This window comes from Muscardinus avellanarius (assembly GCF_963383645.1).
Source record: "Muscardinus avellanarius genome assembly, chromosome: 17".
NCBI lineage: Eukaryota > Metazoa > Chordata > Mammalia > Rodentia > Gliridae > Muscardinus > Muscardinus avellanarius.
In genome coordinates this window covers 41,142,793-41,164,231 of record NC_137803.1, presented here as the reverse complement: position 1 = coordinate 41,164,231, position 21,439 = coordinate 41,142,793, and the positions used below count along the sequence as shown (strand labels likewise).

Here is a 21,439-nt window from a genome sequence, read left to right as displayed (position 1 = left end):
TGCTCCGTTATTTAAATCCATAGTGAGCTAGGGCATATTTCTCTGGCTACTAGACCATGTTTTGAGCGAGTGACATATGCAAAAAAATAAACTAGGAGATTCCGATGTCTCTTAAAGAAAGGAAACACTGAATAGACACTTCTTTAGAAATGTACTTTAAATTGTACTCACAACCTTTTCTAAGATGCATGTGTTCACATAGTGCATGCAGCCATGTGTCTTGCAATTTCCACAGAATAGAAAATGTCAAACCTCATTATTGGAACTGCTCCAAATGATTTTTTTGTTTTCTATTATCATTAAACAGGGAAGGCCACGGTAAGATTTCAGTGTTTGCTGTCAAGATGGCTTTAGCCACATTGTGTGGCGGGAAGATCATGGACAAACTAAGATGTAAGTTATGACCGTGTCTTTGCCCGTGTCGTCCGTGTACCACTTTTCCTCTCCCTTGGTCCTGCCGTGTCCCCGACCGCTGTAACCTTCCTCATTCCGTGAGAGCCGTTTGAAATGCATCCTTCTTTGTTCTTGGGAATTTTTCATAGAAATATTTTTCCTATTAGATAAATGTTAATGAAATTAATAGTTTCTTCCACTTCTGGATAATTATTTATCACTTGTTGTCTATCACCAAATAGATTCTTTCTGATATTAAGACAAGATAAACATTCCTTCTAGTTCATTGTGTCATGCCACCTTCCAAGTAGTTCACCAGCAGAAGGACAAGAAGGCCAAGCTAGCCGGCCTCACCCTTCCGGTTATCCTACAACCAAACTGGCACGACTTCTCACTCACTTCAGCCAGTGCTAGTCAGTCCCCGGGACTCCACAGGCTCCAGAGCCTCACTGCCAGGGGACAAGCATCAGACGTACAGACAAACAGACTGAGCTTACTGGATATCAACAAAACATTCACGAAAGGGCATTAAGTAATCATGGGCCTGATGTACATTTGTCACTCACTGCTACAGAGGTTTTTATGGTTTTTTTTTTTTATCAGTGCATTATAATTATATGTAATGGTGGGATTCATTGTGACATATCTGTACATGTATATAATTGGGTCAATTTCATTTAACAGACAACACAATGGGGTCTTTTTCATTCATCTGTTGTGTTTTGGTTTGGTTTGGTTTGTGTGGGTGGTCACTGGGGATTGAACCCAGGGCATTCTATCTCCAAGCTACACCCCCACCCCTAATATATGTGTGTGTGTGTGTGTGTGTGTGTGTGTATATATATATACATAATTTTTTAAAATTTTGAAATAAAGTCTCACTAAGTTGCTTAGGACCTTGCTAAGTTGCTGATGCTGGCCTCTAACCCGAGATCCTCCTGGCTCAGCCTCCCAAGTACTGGGATTATAGGCATAGACCACCATATTTGGCTCATTTGTTTGTTTTCAGTAAAGAAGCTGATACCCCTAGAGTTAAAGGAAATCACATAGCTAAGATGGCACCAGGATTTAAATCCCAACTTTTCTTTTTCTACACTAGTGGTTTTCAAACTTTAGTATGCATCAGTATCAACTGGAGGGCTTCGTAGAACATGAACTTTTGGGTTCCATACCAGAATTTCTGATTCAGTAGGTCTAAGATACGGATGGGGAGCAAACATTTTTATTTTAACTAGTTTAAAATGATGTTGATGCTGCTGTTTAAAAGAAAGTTTCAGCCGAATGTGGTGGTGCAAGCTTTTAATCCCAGTACTTGAGAGGCTGAGATAGAAGGATCACTGGTTTGAGGCCAGCCTCAGCAATTTGTGAGGCCCTTCACAACTTAGTGAGACCATGTTTCAAAATAAAGAATAAAACAGGGCTGGGAGTGTAGTTCAGAAGTAGAATGCCCCTGGGTCCCATCCCCGGTACCAAGAAAAAAAGAAAGAAGAAAGAAAGAAAGAAAGAAAGAAAGAAAGAAAGAAAGAAAGAAAGAAAGAAAGAAAGAAAGAAAGAAAGAAAGAAAGAAAGAAAGAAAGAAAGAAAGAAAGAGAGAGAGAAAGAAAGAAAGAAGTTTCCATTTAACCCATCTCTTACCCTAAGTATTCTAAGTCTGGGTTATAATGCTGTATTAGGAAGGGTAGAGTCATGGGAACTGGGAGTCCCACTGACTACTTTTCTGTTCCCCTATAGAAGTTACTTCACTTCTTTAATTCTCAGCTTCCTCCCACATCCTAATTTTGAGGATTTTATTAGATACCCACAGGCCCACTCCTAGCTGCAACAGTCTCACTCACAGTCTAAAGGCTCTTTCCTCTCCAGCTGCCTGACAGCTTCTGAGTATATCTTTCTTTATTTTTTAATATACTTTTCTTGGTGTGTTACAATTATCCATCATAGGTTTAATGTGGTACAAACATATGCACACTGCACTTGGAGTGTCTCCCTCTGAATCCCCCCCCCAACATCCCTTCATACATGCATAGGAGATTAGAAGTGACAGCTTCCTATATGGACATAGCATTATTTGAACTATTTTCTTCATCAAGCTTCCTTTTCCCTCCCCCTTTCTCCATCACTAGGGATCTAGTTGAAGTCCTTTTTGATTTTTATTATTTCTGTGTGTCTTTGCTTCTTGACGTACAAGAGGGGAAGGGTAAAGGAAGATACAGAAAACACACTTTCCTCCTTCAGAATTTCCCCAGAATTGCACCAAGGAAAGTGTTTTCATTGGGCCAGGAAATAAGTGAAAAGGACTGGGAAGCCCAGATAACCAGCTGGCTTCCCTTGCCCCAGAGGCTTCCTTTTATGGAATGACCAAATACAGCCAGGAGTCAGAGGAGCCCCCAGCCCTTGCGAGGGTCCCATTAGTTTCTTATCAGCTAGCCTGGAAGACAGAAAATGAAAACTATCCACCTCGTATTCAATTGGCAGCTAATTTAGAAGGTGCTGGAAGCTTTCAAAAAAGGGCTTTGGAGTGATCCAGGAGGCATTTTCTTCAGGATTAGACCAGGAAGAGAAAGTTTATCAAAATGAGCCAAAGTAAAGGAAGAAACCCTTGAGGGCTTGGCCTGATGACCTGATGTCACAAGTGGTCCTTGATCTAAGGACATTAGACAAATGTGGGGACATATGTCCATATGTGAAGGCATTACTACCACCTCACTCGCATCTACAGGGCGTGGGATGGGGAAGCAGGGTGGGACCCAGAGAGAATCACACCAGTGCTGTGTGCACGTATGCTGGCCACATTAAACCTCACTGTGATGTATAACTACGATGCACCAAGAAGTGAATTAAAATTTTAAAAATAAATATTAAGCCAGGCATGGTAGCACACACCTATAATCCCAGCATTTGTGAAGCTGAGGCAGGAGGAGTGCAGGTTTCCCTCAGCAACTTAGGGAGTCTCAGCAACTTAGTGAGGCCCTGTTTCAAAATAATAAAAAACAAAATAATGCTGGGAGTGTAGCTCAGAGGTAGAATGCCCCTGACTTCAGTGTCTAGTAACACACACACACACACACACACACACACGTGTGTGCACACACATGTGCACTCAAAAAAGTGTATATATAGTATATGTACATATATACACATATAAGTATATGTTTTATATTTTTATATTATTTATAAAATATATATTTGTATATATACTTTTTCTTTTCTTGTTGCAAATATTTGCTTCACATCTATTATTCATGGTTGAATTTGCTTATCCATTTTCTTATTTATATACCTGTTATGTAGCAGACATGCTATGGGCTATAGGTTCAACAATGAACAAAATAAACAAACATTACTTCTAAAAAAAATCTTGAGAAACCTTCCCAAATACCTACCCAATATTATATTAATAGGTACCTGTATAAAAGAGCCCCATATTAAATAAACTTGAGAAAAATTGGTTAAAAAAACAACAGTTTTCTGCATTTCAGAACTCCTCTAAGGCTTTAATGTGCGAGGGTAGCCTTGCCCTCGAGGACCCAGCTGCGCCCTTTCCTTCCACTCAGAGTTCCTCAGGGTCAGAGTTCTTCCTAAGGAGGAAGGAGCCTGGTAATTCTAGGACTGACATCTCACTCTAGCCGTTAGGTCTCCTCACTCAGGGAGGCACCTCAGACCAATTACTAAGCTACTTTCTGGTAGTAGGAAAGCCATGACAGGGACAGTAATCAATCCACTTTCACCTCCTGGACTGGGAAGGGCCGCTTCTTTCCTTTAGCCCAGGAACCAATTTGGAAGCAATATAGATAAAGGGAATGATGTCAGTCAGGCAAGCCATTCACAATGTTAGGAAGCTCCAGCTGTTTGGGGGCAGATGTGGATGTTATCAGAATCCTTGAGGTTTTCCTGCAAGCCCATATGTTAAAAGAAACAGTGTAAAGCTATACTGCTTTCTCTTTACCCAATCTCATCACCCCCGAGGTGATGCTCTCTGGTGGTCAAAGTCAGTCCTATTCAGGACGGCGAGTGAGGCAAGGAAGGCAGGAGCCCACTGGAGTAAGCCTGAGCCCTCCAGTCACAGAAACAAGCCCCACCACGTCACAAATTACCTACAAAAACACATAATATAACCACAATGTCTGTCACATGTTCCCCTCAGAGCAGTAGACCTGGACCACTGCCTCATAAGTCCCCAGTTCTCTGACTGACAAGTCCCTCCCTCCCTCTTCATACAGCTAATCCCAAGAAGATGGCTGTAGGCAATATGGTTAGAAGTAATTTGACCAAAAACAATTTAGCTGGAATAAGTTTGGTTAGAAGAATGTTTCCAAAATACTACCAAGTCAAAAATTAATATCTTTAGTCAACAATATTTCTGGTTTGAATGATGATTATCAATAAATGAGCAAATGTGGGCAAATCTACCCACAAACAGCAATGGTTGCTTCTTGGTATCTAAGAGTATGGGTATTTTTTACAGTCATCTTCAATGGCTTTCATTTCAACAATAAAGCAGGCAAGGTCATGTTTTTTCCGCATAACTTTTGCAATAAGAAAAAGTAAAATGATGGGATATGAAATTTTTCAGAATTTAAAAGTCTTGATTTCCCGTCCATAAACTTTTTAAATTCACTTTAAGCCAATATGCCAGCTGTGCTTATTTGGCAATTTTTCTATTTTTGTGCATAGGGATGAAAGATATTTAGTATGTTCCAACTAGCTCTCCTTTGCTGGAGAGCACAGATCAAGCATAATTGGCTGAAAATAACTTAGAAATTTAAAAAGAAGAAAACAGAAAATGGAAGCTTTTTAAGGCTTTCAAATGCATTAAAAGGGGCAACAGCTCCATGTTGCATTATAATTTCTAATACTCAAGGTTGCCATCTACTAGTGTTCACTGGACATCATTAACTCAGCCTAGGAAAAGAAGTGCGCCCCCTAGAATTGTGTATTATAGCAACCTAAATATAAACTGACCTAACACACGCATTTGTATTTAGTTTTTCTCCATCTAATTACAATGAGTTCTGCTTTGGAGTTCCTGTAAAGTCTCAAGGATCTTAAGGAATTCTAAGTCCATCGCTGTCAGCTCTTCTGAGAAGGACTGTTTTTCTTTTGTGCAGAACACTAGCACTGCTAGGGTTGGTGGCACACGCCTGTAATTCCAGTACGTGAAAGGCAGAGACAGGAGAAGTACACGTTTGAGAACAGACTTAGCAAATTAGTGAGCTCCTCAGCAACCTATCAATACCCTGTTTCAAAGTGAATAAATAATTAAATAGGGCTTCGGGCATAACTTGGAGGCAGAACACCTCTGGTCTCAACCCCCAGTGCCAAATTAAAAAAAAAAAAAAAATAGCACCATGGCAAACACCTTGCATGTATTGGGTCTCTATCACTGAACTAATTAATTTGCCCCCACAACTACCTCCAAGGTAGTGTCCCTAACTTTGCTTAAAATTATTTAGTTTCTCTCTCAGAATCCTGGACATAATATGAACTCCATAACAGAGTTTTCAAAGCTCTTCCTGTCTCAGCCTCAACTCCCACCTCCCACAATGGCTGTGTGCACCCCAGGTCCCTGCCACAGTGGGTTACGTGAAGATCCTCGACTGCATCACGTTTGCCCTCTTCCCCTGCCTGTGCTGCAGTCCTGATCCTGTTTCCTAAGGTCTCCTCCCCTCATCTGTGCCTGACCAGCCCCTCACTGACATCCACATGTGACCCTGGCCCACGGCTCCCCCTGGGAACCTTCTCTCTGAGCTGCCGCTCTACCCTGTCCACCCTACTGTTGCGGAATTCACAGCACGAGGTTATATTCATAAGGCTTCTATGATGCACCCTACAAGCACATCTGTGTCGACCTCAACAGACTTCCCAAAGGGCAAGAACTATATTCTGACTTTCTGTATATTCACTGCTGAGCACATGTTCATACACTTAGTATGTGCTAGGTTGGCTTTAACTGAATGAGTCAGGGAACACAAATCTCCATAAGGTATCTATCATTGCATGGTGCTGCAGGAAATTCAAAGAGAGTTTAGAATATAACTTGGAACCTTAGAGACAATCTGATTACTAAAGCAAAGCCTAAACATATAAAGCCAATGGCAGAATAATGTAACATGAAATTAGTAATAAAAATACCTACATGTCTGTACTGTACCCTATGCATCAAAATACGATTCTTAGTGCTTTACTTCTGTTAGCTGATTTACTCCTTGAAATAACCCACAGTTTTATATCTACACACATATATATTGCAAGTATATTGCCTAGGGCCCCAAACTAAAGTACAGATCTTTTTTTTTTTGCAGTACTGGTGATGGAACCCAGGGGCATTCTACTTCTGAGCTATACCCTCAGACCTAATTTTTATTCTTTATTTTGAAACAGGGTCCCACTGAGTTGCAAAGAGCCTCACTAAGTAGCTGAGGCTGTCCGTGAACCACAATCCTCCAGTCTTGGCCTCCCAAATGCTGGGATTACAAGCATGCGCCATCACGCCCAGCCCAAATACATAAAATTTTAATGTCTTCCTTAGAGTTCTCTCATTTCTTTTTTCTTGTTTTCCTTTTCTCTTTCTTTTTTTCTCTTTTTCTTTCTTTTCTTTTTCTTTTTTTTTTTCTTCAGAACTGTTGATTGAATCCAGGGGCATTCTACCTCTGAGCTACACCCCAACCTTTTAATTAATTAATTTATTTATTTATTTATTTTGTGTGGTGCTGAGGATTGAACCCAGGGACATTCTACCTCCAAGCTACATCCAGAGGCTTATTTGTTATTTATTTTGAAATAGGGTCTCACTAAGTTATGGAAGACCTCACCAGGTAGTTGAGGCTGGAGGTGAACCTGCGATCCTCCTGTCTCAGCCTCCTAAGACTGGGATTACAGGCCTATGCCACCATGCCCAGCTTCAGTTCCCTCATTTCTTTTTAAAAACTGGACTGGTAGCTGGGCATGGTGGCACACACTTGTAATCCCAGTGCCCGGGAGGCTGAGATAGGACAATCACAGTTTCACAGCCAGTGTCAGCAACTTGTGAGGCCCTCCACAATATGAGATCCTGTTTCAACATAAAGAATAAAATAGGGCTGGGGGTATAGCTCAGAGGTAGGTTCCATCCCCAGTACCAAAAAAAAGAAAAAAGAAAAAAAGCCCGAGTAGCCATTAATGGCCACTTACCACGTATTCCATTGTTCTGTCACTAGTTTGGCCATTGCTTAGCAAACCTTCATCAATACGAATGAGGCTAATACTAGTTTCAAGTGTATAAAAGGCCACTATTGGTACACCTTCTGCTTTTGCCTTAGGTAGAGATGATGTCAGAATTCATTCAGTTGTTGATTTGAAAAACAAAGGCCATTTTTCAAAATGTTCCCTGGAAGAAAAGAAAGCTTCGAAGAGAATCAGGATAACCCTTTTATAACCAACTGACCTGCCCCCAAACAGACTAGATGGCAGCTCTCATAAGAAAGTCAATTTACTTTTTCTAAATTTATTTTCTCCCTTTTGATTGGAACTCTTAAGATGTTTTTCGTTTGTTTGTTTTGGGGATTGAACCCGGAGGCAATCAAGTCTTAGATATATCCCCAAGACTCCTTTTTTAATTTTTAATTTTGAAACAGGGCCTCACTAAATTGCAGAGGCTGATCTCAAACCTGTGACCTTCTTGTCTCAGCCTCCCAAGTACTAGGATTATTGGCATGCACCACCACGCCCAGCACTCTTTAGCTTTTATATTTGAAATTAGGTATTTTGTAACTGGTAGATTTTTGTTTGTCTTTTGACTAGTTATAATGGAACATGAGATAAATTTTACTAAGTAAAAAATATGTGAGATGAATGAGAACAGCATTCACTTTTTTTGTTCAGATAGAATTTCATTTTTTCTTAATTGACAGATAAAATTATATGCTTTTATCATATGTTTACATTTTTGATATGTAAACCCATTGTGAAATGACTAAATCTAACCAATTAACATATGTGTATGTCACATAATTATTTTGTGGTGAGAACACTTAACATCTATTCTCTTTACATTTTTAAAAACTACTACATACTGTTATTTACTACAGTCACCATGCTGTACAGTAGAGTTCTTGAACTCATTTTTCTTATTTAACTGTAACTATATATCCTTTGACCAATATCTACTCTACCCTCTCTCCTCTCTATGCACTCCAGTCTCTGGTAACCACCATTCTAGTTTCAACTTCTATGAGATTAACTTGTGTAGGGAGAAAAAAGGATCCTAGGAGGAACTGTAGAACAGAAAGGAAAAACCATAGACGAGCAAATAAGGAGACCTAACTGAGGGGATGGTAGAGGGGAAGAGGCAAATTCCCTAATGTACATGATGTACAGTAACAAACATACCAAAGTCAATCACTAAGCCTACATGAGAAGGAGGGAGGAGGAGGGAAGGAGGGGGAATTGAGGAAGGGCTGAATGAGTGATTTGTGCATGTATGCCTCCACCATCTTGTCCTCCATTAAGACATATGACTACAATGCATCAATAAAAAAATTATTTATATACAAACAAGATCATGCACTATTTAGCTTCTTGTGCCTAGCTTATTTTACTATGCATAATGTCCTCTGAGTTTATCCATGTTGTTGCAAATGACAGGATTTTCTTCTTTTTATGAACAAATAATATTCCAAAGTGTATACACGCACACACACAAACTCACATATTCACATGTTGTATATGCACACACACATATATAAATATATACATTGTGTATACTGTGATATATATATATATATATATATATATATATGCATTTTCTTTATCCATTCATCTGTTGATGGACACTTAAGGTTTGTTGCCTATCTTAACTATTATGAATAGAGCTGTGATAAATATTGGAGTATAGATGTCTCTGCAGCACACTAGTTTTCTTTCTTTTGGACGTATACCCAGTACTGGGATTGTTGAAACATAATGTAGTTCTATTTTTAACTTTTTTAGTTACCTTCATGCTGTTTTGCATAATGGCTATAATAGATTATATTCCCACCAACCATAGATTAGGGGTTGTTTTTTCCAAAATTCTCCCTAACACTTGTTATCTTCTGTCTTTTGGATAATAGCCATTATTGAAATAAGGTGATGTCTATTTGTAGATCTGACAGTTAATAACACTGAACATTTTTTTTGCTTATTGTTCATTTCTATGCCTTTTTTGAGGAAATAGCTATTTGGATTCTTTGCTTATTTTTTAAACAAATCATTTGTTTTCATGCTATTGAGCTTTTTGAGTTCCTTATATATTTTGGATATTATACTCAGGTTGAACTTTTATAGTCTCATAATTAATAATTAATTAAACTACTTGAAACATTGTAGAAATCCTTTATAATTGGAATATTTAAAGAAAATTAAATTCAATTCACATCTTTAGAACATAATCCAATAAAAGCCTATAACATGCTTAACACTCAGTTGTGTAAAAGCACTGTCCTCAGCTTACATTTTGACCTTGAAAATTTAAACCCAAAATGAATGGAGGTAGCAAATTGAACTTACAACAGTTTATCCCAGCGGCTGTGCTAGCCTCGTGACATTTTGGCTACCATGGTAATAAGCTAAAAGCAAATCCTTTCATTCTAATAGTGATTTCCAAAGAGAAATTCTAAACAACCTTGGGAAATTATGCCATTAATATTCATCAAATGTGTGTAGCAGAAACTGAGGATCACAGGTTCAGTGGGGCCAGAGGCACTTCGGAAAATAATCTGAGACCCTGACTTTACCTCATTGATCATACACAAGGCCAGGCTTCTTCACTACATGAGTTAAAAGACCTTTTCCCATAAATCAGATGCCTTCCACCAGAACACGGTGATTTATAGAAAGTTTTCTGCTTCTGTGGGAAGTTAATCAAATGTGTTTGTTACATCTTTATCCCTATTCTTTCATTTTTCAAATATCTTAAGCCTAAGCCCAAAAGTGTTGGTGGTAATATAGATGGATAATTCGCTAACCAGATAAATAATTACACACATCCCAACTTTGTAGTAAAATTCTCACTTATGCATTTCAAGTAAAGTCAGAAATGTTTTCACATATTCAAAAATTATCCCTACCAAGTTATATATGATTTGATGATTGACTTCAAAACAAAAATGTAAAGTTTTCTCCCTTGCCAAAGTATGTTCATTTTACCCAAAGAACCAGTTAATGCCATTTGCCAGAATCATCTATGAAAGCCACCAGAGAAAATACTATTCTAGGACTATTTCAGCATAGAAATTAGCTTCAATGTTATTCTTTCATAAAACAATATGTTTATTCTGCCACAATTTTGTTATTTGCAGGAGATATATTGACTAGAACAGATGTTAATACTTATGTGAGGGATAAATATTTTCATCCTTTCTCTTCCTTCAGATATTTTCTCAATGATTTCTGACTCCAGTGGAGTGATGGTTTATGGGAGATACGACCAGTTCCTTCGGGAGGTTCTCAAACTACCCACCGCCGTTTTTGAAGGGCCTTCATTTGGCTACACAGAGCAGTCAGCGAGATCCTGTTTCTCTCAACAGGTAACAATTTTTTTTTTTTTTTTTTTTTTTGGTACTGGGGATGGAACCCAGGGGCCTTCTACCTCCAGGCTACACTCCTAGACCTATTTTATATTTTATTTGGAAACAGGGTCTCTTAAGCCAGCTGAGGCTGGCTTCGAACCTGCGCAATCCTCCTGTCTCAGCCTCCCAAGTGCGGGAATTACAAGCGTGCGCCACCACGCCCGGCTCCAACAGGTAACATTTTTAAGGAAATGTCTCTCAGGCAGTTATTGCTCTCCTGTGTACCATTCCCAGGCACAGGTGCCAGGCAAATCCTTCTTCATGACAATAACCTGGAGTTGGTGTCTTCCAGCCTCTGACAAATGGCCTCTGAGCCCAAATGATACTCAAGTGAAAATAATAGCTGGTGTCCAGTAACTGTAAGGCAGGTGCCATGCTAAGCAATTTGCTTCAGTTGTGTAATTGAATCTTTTTGACAATTCTATACCCTCAATGCCACTATTATTATTACCACTACATTATCAAAAGGACTAAATTGTCACTCATTCCCACACAGACATATGCCTGACCCAGCACTAAGCTGAACCAACGTCAGCAGAAAAGAGAAGGAAGGAGTCACCTCACCTGCCACCTAGCACCCAGGGCAGCTCAAAGTATGGCACATTACAGCTGCCCAAATCTTCCATGAGTTGATACATTAGGATGGCAAATGATATGTTTTAACTGGACATGTCACAAGGGAAGCTGCTAAGTTTGAGGATTTCTCCATGTTTATACTTCTTTGGTCATGTAGAAAGATTATATCATTCTCCAGCACAGCACAGTGGTAGTTTATAAATTCATGAATAGGTTTGTTTATGGTTTTAAAAATCCAAGCTAACCAGGTGTCTCCCCTAAAAGGAACCTTTAAATAATAAATGAGAAGCTGGGTGTGGTGGTGCATGCTTGTAATCCTAGTATTTAGGAGGCTAAGACAATAGGATTGCAGGTTCTCAGCCAGCCTCAGCTACTTAGTGAGGCCCTGTTTCAAAATAAAGAAATGAAAAGAGTTGAAGATGTAGCTCAGAGGTAGAATGCCCCTGGGTTCAATCCCCAGCACCACAAAACAAACAAACAAACAAACAAACAAACAAACAAACAAGAAATCGGAGCCAGGCTTGGTGGTGCATGCTTGTAATCCCAGTATTTGAGAGGCTGAGACAGGAGGATCTGGGTTAGCAGCCAGTCTCAGCTACTTAGTGAGGCCCTTTAAGACTCAGTGAAACTCTGCTATAAAGAATGAAAAAATAAAGAATAAAAAATAGGGCTGGGAGTGTAGCTCGGAGAAAGAATGCTTCTGGGTTCCATCTTCCACAGTTACTGGAGAAAGAGAGAGAGAGAGAGAGAGAGAGAGAGAGAGAGAGAGAGAGAGAGAGAGAGAGAGGGAGAGAGAGAGAAGAAGAAGAAGAAGAAGAAGAAGAAGAAGAAGAAGAAGAAGAAGAAGAAGAAGAAGAAGAAGAAGAAGAAGAAGAAGAAGAAGAAGAAGAAGAAAAGAGAAGAGGAGAGAGTTGACTAGGAGGGTGTCCCCTTCCTCCCATGTGTGTCCCTCCCAAAGCTGCATGCTTGGTGGAAGAGGATGACCTTCCCCAAACAGAGGAGGGCTAGTCTTCAGTCAAAGGTACAGGAGTAGCTGTGCTCCCCCGCTAGAACCTCCAAACAAGCTCTCAAGTTCCATTTGTAGGAGAACACAGTATACTCATGCTGCCAAGACTCCAGGCGCTGTATGTGGCAGCGCTTGTATGTGGCAGTCTGTCTTTCTTTTAGAAAATAAAAATAAATAAATAAATAAATAAATAAATAAATAAATAAAAATAACATAAAAGAGGAATTTAAAATCTCAGTGCATAGTAGCCTCTAGAAAATGGCATTAACTTCAGAGAGTAGACATCACTAGTCTATGTACCTGACCTGGAGGGCGGAACTGTGCAGGTACCCTTGTGAACTTAAGTAGATTCACAAATGAATCCATGTGATCAAGAAAGACTATGTGGTTTGCTACACTAACTGCTAATTCTGATCCTGTGTCATCTCACTCAGGGGGGCCTTTTCTCATCTTCCTAACTAACACTCCCAAACCTAGACAGGGCTTGGGTGTTCCTGTGTAATCCTTCTGTGCCCCCAACAACAGAATGCCCCTCTCTCAATAATTTCTGGCTGGAGTTGGTATTTCTCCTATCTAACAGGATTTCTGTACTCATTTACCAACCTCCCTCTGTTCCCCCTTCTCCCTACCCTTGCCAACCTCTAGTGGCCACTATTCCACTCTCTTCTCTGAGATCCACTATTTAGCTTCCGAGTGAAGGAGAACATGCATTATTTGTCTATGTCTGACTTTCTTTAAAAAGTGTAAATGGACCAATATATACGATGTTCCATGCTAAAATTGCTTTAAATGTTCTATAGACTGTTCCACTATATCATTTATATATCCTTAGTGATGAGAAATTTGTACATCTCAAAATTATAACATCTTTGGGAACATCCAGGAGTGATTTTTTAGCCAATATGGTGAATGATCAAAATGGAGAGGAGCATTTGAAGTACAAAAAGAGATAAAACAAATAAAATTAATAAGACCCATTTATTTTTGTCATTATTTTTACAACAGCAGTTTAAGGGATGGCATTCCAAAAGTCTTTGAAATGTTTCATTGGAAAAAGTCTGGCTACTCTAAGTGATAGTTCTGAAAGAGATAACTGTCTTTTAGACCTATAAATTCTGGTAGCTTTTGTAAAAATACCCCCTCATTACTTATACTTTACATAATATACATATTTAATAGAAATACTGATATCTGCCCTATAGAAAACCCAAGCTATTTAGTATTATAAGGAAAAACTAAAATCTTCAATTTCTGCTTCTAATAAAATAATAATTAAAGGGTCACAAAACAGTTGTTTAGCGAATTTTAAGAACTGGTATATGACATAAGTCTTTTTTTAAAAAACGAATAGTATTACTCTTCAGGACTGATTTAGTATTTAAAAATATCAAAGTTCTACCACTTTGATATTGTAGTTTAAATTTCAAATAAAATAGAGACTTCTACTTATAAATGTGTATTTTTGTTATTCATAAAATATATATTAATGTACTTTCTTATTGTTGACATTTTTGAAAGAAACATACATATGACATATTCATTTTGTATATCAGAAAGGATCAAGTTAAGGAGACAGAAACATGTTAAATTAAAAGTAAAACCTTATTTTTACAAAGCAGAGAGATTTTTAAGATTTGCAATTTTGCCTCTTACTGGAATCCACTTCAGTCCTGAGAGAATCTCAGTTCTCTGTCTTTCCTTATCAACATGAAAAGGATGTTGTCAGAATTGTTTTCTCCAGGTGATACTCTTGACTCAGTTCTGGTGGCAGTAACCCACCAGGTGGATTATTCACTAGAAAGCAATCAGTGTTTTCAATTCTAGGCTAGTTTGACAACATATTTGGCAAATTCTTTCCTTACATAGTAGAGGTTAGTTGAACATCTCATTTCTTAAGTGCTCAGTGATATTTATATAGCAGATAAATTAAGATTGTTCTCTGTCCTAAATTCTTGTGATTATTTTTATGCAGAAAAAAGTCACACTGAATGGCTTCCTGGACACCCTCATGTCAGACCCCCCACCACAGTGCTTGGTGTGGTTGCCGCTCCTGCATCGGCTGGCAAATGTAGAGAATGGTGAGTAGTTCCTGTTCAGCAAAGGGCAGTTTTTTTAAATTGTTGACATTGGAACATCAGGTCTACAGTGAGTAAGTCCATGGTGGTAGAGAAGTCTATTTCATAACTCTTGGTTTTGTTTAGGATAAAATTAACCCATCTCTGAATAATAAACCTTATAGGAACACTGCAAAATGAAGACTCTCAGTTCTAAAAATATATTAAATTTCATTATGTAATTTTCCCTTATAAGTCAGGTGTGTACAATAAATAAAGGAAATAATGTGGCATTTTCTGGTAGATGCGTTAGATCTGAATTTCCAACAGTGGTATACGGGGCACTATTTCTTCCAAATAGGTGGGAGAAATGGAAAAAACTTAAGTGCTATAGCACCTTGCTGACCTTCAGCCATATGCCTCAAATTGTAAGCTCTCAAGAGGTGTAATTATGTAAAAGATGAGAATAATGTCATATTTTAAAATAATTTACAAATGTTAATTTCATTTTCTCCATAAAATAAAACCTACTTACTACAAAGGAAGAAAGAGTTGGGCACAATGACACAGGCATATAATCCCAATGCTTTGGGAGGCTGAGACAGGAGGATTGCTGGTTCAAAGCCAGCCTTAGCAACTTAGCAAGACCATATTTCAAATTATAAATAAAAATACTAGAGTGTGGCTCCGAGGTAGAATGTTTCTGAATTCAATCCCAAATACCAAAAAAGTAAGAAATATGATCCATGATCAGCCACACAAAAATTACCATGCTTAGTTTTTTAATGTTTTTTTCCTTATTTTAGCATCCTATTTTTATACTTTTATTGGTACAGTAATGATGAGGTTCAAAATAATACAAGCATACATGCACTCAGTTTTGTGTGCATTTCCTTCAACATCCTGCCCTCCTCACCCCTCTTTCCTCCCTGTACATGTTAATGAATTGGTATCTTCAAATATGGACCAGAACATTAGTTTTTGTAGTATTCTTTAATGAGAAAAAAAATGTTTCTAGAATAAAAGTATTTACTGTTGGTACCAAGATTTAAGTATGAAATACAGTTCAGGGCAAGAGTTAGAGAAATTAAACACCAAACAATTCAGCATGTCCATCCTATCTACATTCAGGTATTTTTATTTATTGTTTAATTGAACTCTGGAATTTCTCCAGACTTTAATAGGACATAATTTATGCCATCTCTCACTATATCCTAATGTCCTTTTTTTTTTAGTGTATATATGAGGCTAAAGTTGGCTTCATTTTAAATTCTCATTCAGAATTTTTGGTAGTTGGCTTTATTATCTCTTTTAGTTAACAGTTATGAATTTATCTGTATTTAATCATAGACAGAATTTAAAGGATTAATTTACTAGTCTCTGTCATTACTAACAATTATAGTTTTTCTTTAATTCTTCTTATCCATATGCAGAAGCAAAAATCAATCAAGTTCCATATAATGATGTAGGTTGAGTTCAGAGGACCATTTGCAGTTCCAGAACTAGTCATTTTCCAATCATAAATCTGTAACTTCATTCTTGCTATCTCAGTATCTCCTTTTGCAGGAGATATGTTTCTCAGCACTTGTCCCAGAGCAATAACTTCAGGTTTAAGTCCCACCCTGGTCTTTACCAAGAGCCAAAAGGGGGCTTGGGGGGCTTGTTTAGAAGACAACACACCCAGAAGTAGTTAGGTCTTTCTTTTCAAACTTTGCCTTTTATCTTCATTTATTCTTCTATGCATTATTTTTTCCTGGCTGGTTAACCAGAGAATAACTTTGCCAAAGGCAATAGTTGTTGCTGTTTTAGTATCTTTATCTCACAGTATGTAGACAATTACTTGGATTTGATCATTTATTAGCTTTGAATCTCAAATATTGTACCTTGCCTGGTTTGGATTTTAATTTCCTACTGAAAAAAATGTTAAGTGTCTCTTGAACTATCTGAACTGGAATTTCATTCCTATAATTTAGACATCTTTTGGGATTTATCCACCTGCCTCAGGTGGGAAAAACTGACAGATGAAGACAGTGCCGTTCATTAAATAAACCCAATATCCACTCCATGTTTTAAAAAATAACCCAATTCTCTCACCCAGTTTTTCTGCTCTACTCTCATTTCCCTTTCATTTTCTTCCTCTCATTTTCCATTTCTTTAATATTTGATCGACCACTGGACAGTTAACTATGTTCATCCACTGTGCTTGTGAGTCCTTAGGGAGCTGTAGTTGTCTTCAGGAGACAGAGCAGTTTTGGGAAAAGCAAGTCAGTTTGGGCCTTTTTTTTTTTTTCTTTTTTTTTGCGGGTCTGGGGATGGAACCCAGGGGCATTCTACCTCCGAGCCACAGCCCCTGCCCTATTTTTTATTCTTTATTTTGAAACCGGGTCTCACTGAGTTGCAGAGGGCCTCACTATTTAGCTGAGGCTGTCCTCGAACCGCAATCCTCCGGTCTCAGCCTCCCGAATGCTGGGATTATAAGCGTGTGCCACCATGCCCAGCTAGTTTGGGCCATTTATATTCTGTTAGTGTAAGGAACGGGATTAGTGAGAGCAAATTACATTACTGAGAGTTATGTAATTAAAAGGACACCTATGATGTGTCCTATTTTACCCCTATATCCAGCCAACCCCCCCACACACATACATATGTTTGAAAGCCACAGTGAGAATCCAAAGATATGCTAAAGACTTCTCTGAGCCAACATTAACTATGATTTGAAATCAGCACATAGCAGAAAAGTACAGTCTTGGTTGGGCTTTGTTTCTCCTTGCTCTTGTTCATGCTTTTGTTTTCTTGCTTTTCATTTACTTCCCCCATAGTCTTTCATCCGGTTGAGTGTTCCTACTGCCACAGTGAGAGTATGATGGGATTTCGCTACCGATGCCAACAGTGTCACAATTACCAGCTCTGTCAGGACTGCTTCTGGAGGGGGCATGCCGGTGGTTCCCATAGCAACCAGCACCAAATGAAAGAGTACACGTCATGGGTAAGGCCAGGTCCCAGCAACACTTAACAATTGGATGTGCGAATGTTGCCCAGAATAAAAGGGACTATCAAGGTTGAAGAGAACGAAGGGGGGCTGACTTGACTTTCACTTCACGTCTAATGTTCCTCCTTCCGGTTATCCCGTGCTTTCTGGGATCTCTTCCTTATTCTATCTGAACCCAGCGTAGCTTCCTGAGACTTAAAATATAGGAAGACTCAAACTATGTTACTTCTTGGAATATAGACAATTCAGTGCTGATTTAAATAGCTACTGAACAGCAAGCATCTTCTGGAACATAGTCTTATTTTCACAGTAAGTTCAAGGTTTTTCCAAATTTCCTTTTGTTTTGCTTTTGTGGAAGTAGCTAGAAAATTGGTAGTTTCATTTTTCTTCTATCCTTGAGTTCTTTTAACTTCATGACTTTTCTTACTAAGAAAGGACATTTGAGAATGAGCTGTTTCATTTTACTCTTTTCCAGAGGGTGGGGAGAGAGATGGTGGTCATATTAGCAAATCACTTTTTATGAATAATGTGACCCATCTGATAAGGTAGTAAAGGTGACACGTGAGTGTCCGTGGTATTGGTGCGTTCTCAGGAGCACATGGCCTGCGGCCTGTGGGAGGACCCTGACTCACTGTGTGCTTGCTGTCGGGACGGTTGGCAGTTTTCTGACCTCTGTCTCTGTTCATCTCAAAGGTCAGTTTTAGCAATGTCATTCTTGTGCATCTGTTAAATATTGTTCTCCAGGTAGTTTGTGTTTTGTGACATATACAGTCACCCTGCCAGCCCCTCTTGATAGAGTTTTATCACAGAAATGCAAAGAATTTAATGAATTTTTTCTATATTAAGTGTACTTAGATTTAGGTGTAACTAATTGTTCTTTTAAAAAAAAATCTTCAGCTGGGCGTGGTGGTGCACACTTGTAATCTCTGTGCTTGGGAGGCGGAGACAGAAGGATCGTGCAGGTTCAAAGCCAGCCTCGCTGGCTTAAGAAATCCTGTTTCCAAATAAAATATAAAAATTAGGTCTGGGAGTGTAGCCCGGAGGTAGAAGGGTTCCTTGCCCAGTACCACACACACACACACACACACACACACACACACACACACACACACTTCATAATATGCATATAAATCAGAACGATCTTTCTAGGAATTATTATTGGAAACTGTTATGGAGTCTAATTTTATTAAAAGTTCATTACCTGTCAGATTCTGACATCAAGTAACAGTTCCTCAATAACCCAGAGTTAGAGTTTTGTGCCAGATCAAACATCATCCGTTGCTAAGGGTTAGATCATGTGCTTAGGACAGATCAATAAACACCAATAATAAATTACAATACAGTACAGAATATACAAGCAAACACTCTATTTTTATTGTCAACATATTAGCAGTTTCAGATTTTACAGGTTGATGTTTGAAGATTAAATGTTGATGGTTATTATTTTACATGCTAAAGCCACATAAAGAGCTTCTTTCTCCTGATGGGCCCTAAAACTGTATGGCAGGACACTGTCTTCACAAAGATGGATCCAGTTCTGTACGAGGACAATGGGCCCAGTGGCTGCTGGCTGAAACTTGAGTGCAGCTGCTGAATTAGGTGTCCCAAGACTCAGTCCTCCCAACAGAAGCCCAAAAAGACTTTAACAATGCTCCTACTATGTAGCTTCTAAGTAATGAGGACAAAAGTCATTTCCTTATATTACCAATTATGAACTCCAGGAATACAAGAAAGTGACAAATATAAATGGCTCCTGATGGAAAAGGAAACGTTGGCTGAACATTTATTATATAGAAAAAATATTCTATATTATACGGGTTTATTATATTTTTATAACTTTGATGGTTTTTCCTTTTAGGAAAAACATCCCATTTGTCCAAATAAAAAAGAGGCAGCATGATGCTCTGGAAAGAACATGCTCCTTAAGCTTAAAAGATGCAGATTGAAGCTCCACTTTTACTTCTCAGCGGTATATTGGTCCACACCAGAAACATCTTGCATCTGGGTCCCTGCATAACTTTCTGTTTTTCTCCTTCCTTCTAATCTGATCAGATCCCAAGTTGTTGTTGTTGTTTTGTTGTTGTTGTTTTTCGGAAACAGGGATTGACCCCAGGGACATTCTACCTCAGACCTATACTCCCAACCCTATTTTTTATTCTTTATTTTGAACAGGGTCTCACTAAGTTGCAGAGGGTCTCACAAAGTAGCTAAGGCTGGCCATGAACCTGTGATCCTCCTGTACCAACCTCACAAGTACTGGGATTATAAGCATGTGCAACAACGGCAGCTCCCGAGTTCTCAAGTGGGAGCAATGCTTCTAGAGTCAGGGGTCATCTGTCACCTCTGTGATTTAAAGTCTTCATCACATAGCGGCCATGGCCTGCCACCCTGGTGACCTGCCGCCTCCTTTCCTCCCCAGAACAGGACCCTCTTTCTCCTCCCTTTGCACTTGCCATTCCCTCCACTTGGAATCACCTTCCCGGTCCCTTGGGTTTGTGTGGAAGGCCTCCTGCTGGCCCAGTAAGTGCCAGTTAGGTTGTGGCCTGCAGTCATTGCTTCCACTCGTGACAGTATTTGCTGCACTAGCTGCAGGAGGTGGTTACTCTGGTGGCTTGTTCCAGCACTCCAGTCCCAGCCTCCAGCCAATTCCTGCTTGGAGGCTCTAAAAGGATTTCTGAACTGGTTGAATGAAGGACTGAGCAAGTGGCCAATCTGAAAAGCAAATAATCTGACAAAACGCCACAGCACAGTTAGTTATAATAATTCTACCCTAACCAGATGTGGTGGCACATGCTTGTAACTCCAGCATTCAGGAGGCTAAGACCAGAAGATCATGGTTCACGGACAGCCTCGGCAACTTAGTGAGGGCCTGTTTCAAACTAAAGAATAAAAAATAGGGCAGGGGGTGTAGCTCAGAGGTCAAATGCCCCTGGGTTCCATCCCCAGACCTGCAAAAATATAATAATAACTCTACCTTTCTTCTTCTTGCCAGAAATCTCCTGCTAAGAAGCTAACCAATGCACTAAGCAAGTCTCTGAGCTGCGCTTCTAGCCGGGAACCTCTGCACCCCATGTTCCCAGATCAGCCTGAGAAGCCACTCAACTTGGCTCACATTGTGTGAGTATCTCTAGCCCCCGCCCCAGTAAGATATGTCTTTCTTCACTGGCATGAGTCTGGAACCACACAGAGGCAGTTTTTAAAATTATTTATTTATTTATTTATTTATTTATTTATTTATTTATTTATTTTGTAGTAGTGAAGATTGAACCCAGGGACATTCTGCCTCTGAGCTACAATCCCAGCCCTATTTTATTTTTTTTTTTAAATTTTAAAACAGAGTCTCATTATGTCACAGAGGATCTCACGAAGTTGCAGAGGCTAGCCATGAACCTTTGATCCTCCTGTCTTAGCCTCCCGAATACTAGGATTACAGGGGTGTATCACCACACCTGAGTCAGAGACAATTTTTTATCAATTGTCAGAGACTACGCTTTAAATTTTATTTTTTAAAAAAGAAAGTAATGGCATTATAATTTTTTCTTGTTGCACTTTGCAGTACCATTGCTGTGACATAATCAACACTAACATAATTCACCATAGAGTGGATTATTAAAAAATCCTGGTTATACTCTATGAATGTTCAAGGATTTTACACAATTAGAAGTTAACAATCAATAAAATTACCATAGTTTAATGAAAACTAAAAAGACCTAAAATTTATATGTGCTTTGAGTCTAAAAGCTCAGTGTTTCAGTTCTCAGCCCCCAAACCTAGAAATTGATTTCTTTAAAATCCCAAATGTAACTATAAAAATCATAATCTACTCATGGAAAAGTTG

The 21,439-nt window shown here is 38.9% G+C and overlaps 1 protein-coding gene across 9 annotated transcripts in view; it reads left to right on the top strand.

Annotated features, from left to right (window-relative positions):
* Positions 1–21,439, top strand: part of DTNA (dystrobrevin alpha) — a gene marked incomplete at both ends in the record, with an annotated part of 145,520 nt that overhangs the window by 49,693 nt on the left and 74,388 nt on the right. For 8 of the 9 annotated variants that reach the window (XM_080714375.1, XM_080714374.1, XM_080714373.1 and 5 more), the window contains 5 exons: positions 308–393; positions 10,780–10,934; positions 14,531–14,636; positions 17,432–17,598; positions 20,594–20,718. In XM_080714375.1, coding sequence (XP_080570501.1) covers positions 308–393; positions 10,780–10,934; positions 14,531–14,636; positions 17,432–17,598; positions 20,594–20,718 — 639 coding nt within the window. The remainder of the gene's footprint in view (positions 1–307; positions 394–10,779; positions 10,935–14,530; positions 14,637–17,431; positions 17,599–20,593; positions 20,719–21,439) is intronic. The other variant, XM_080714381.1, reaches the window with a different exon arrangement.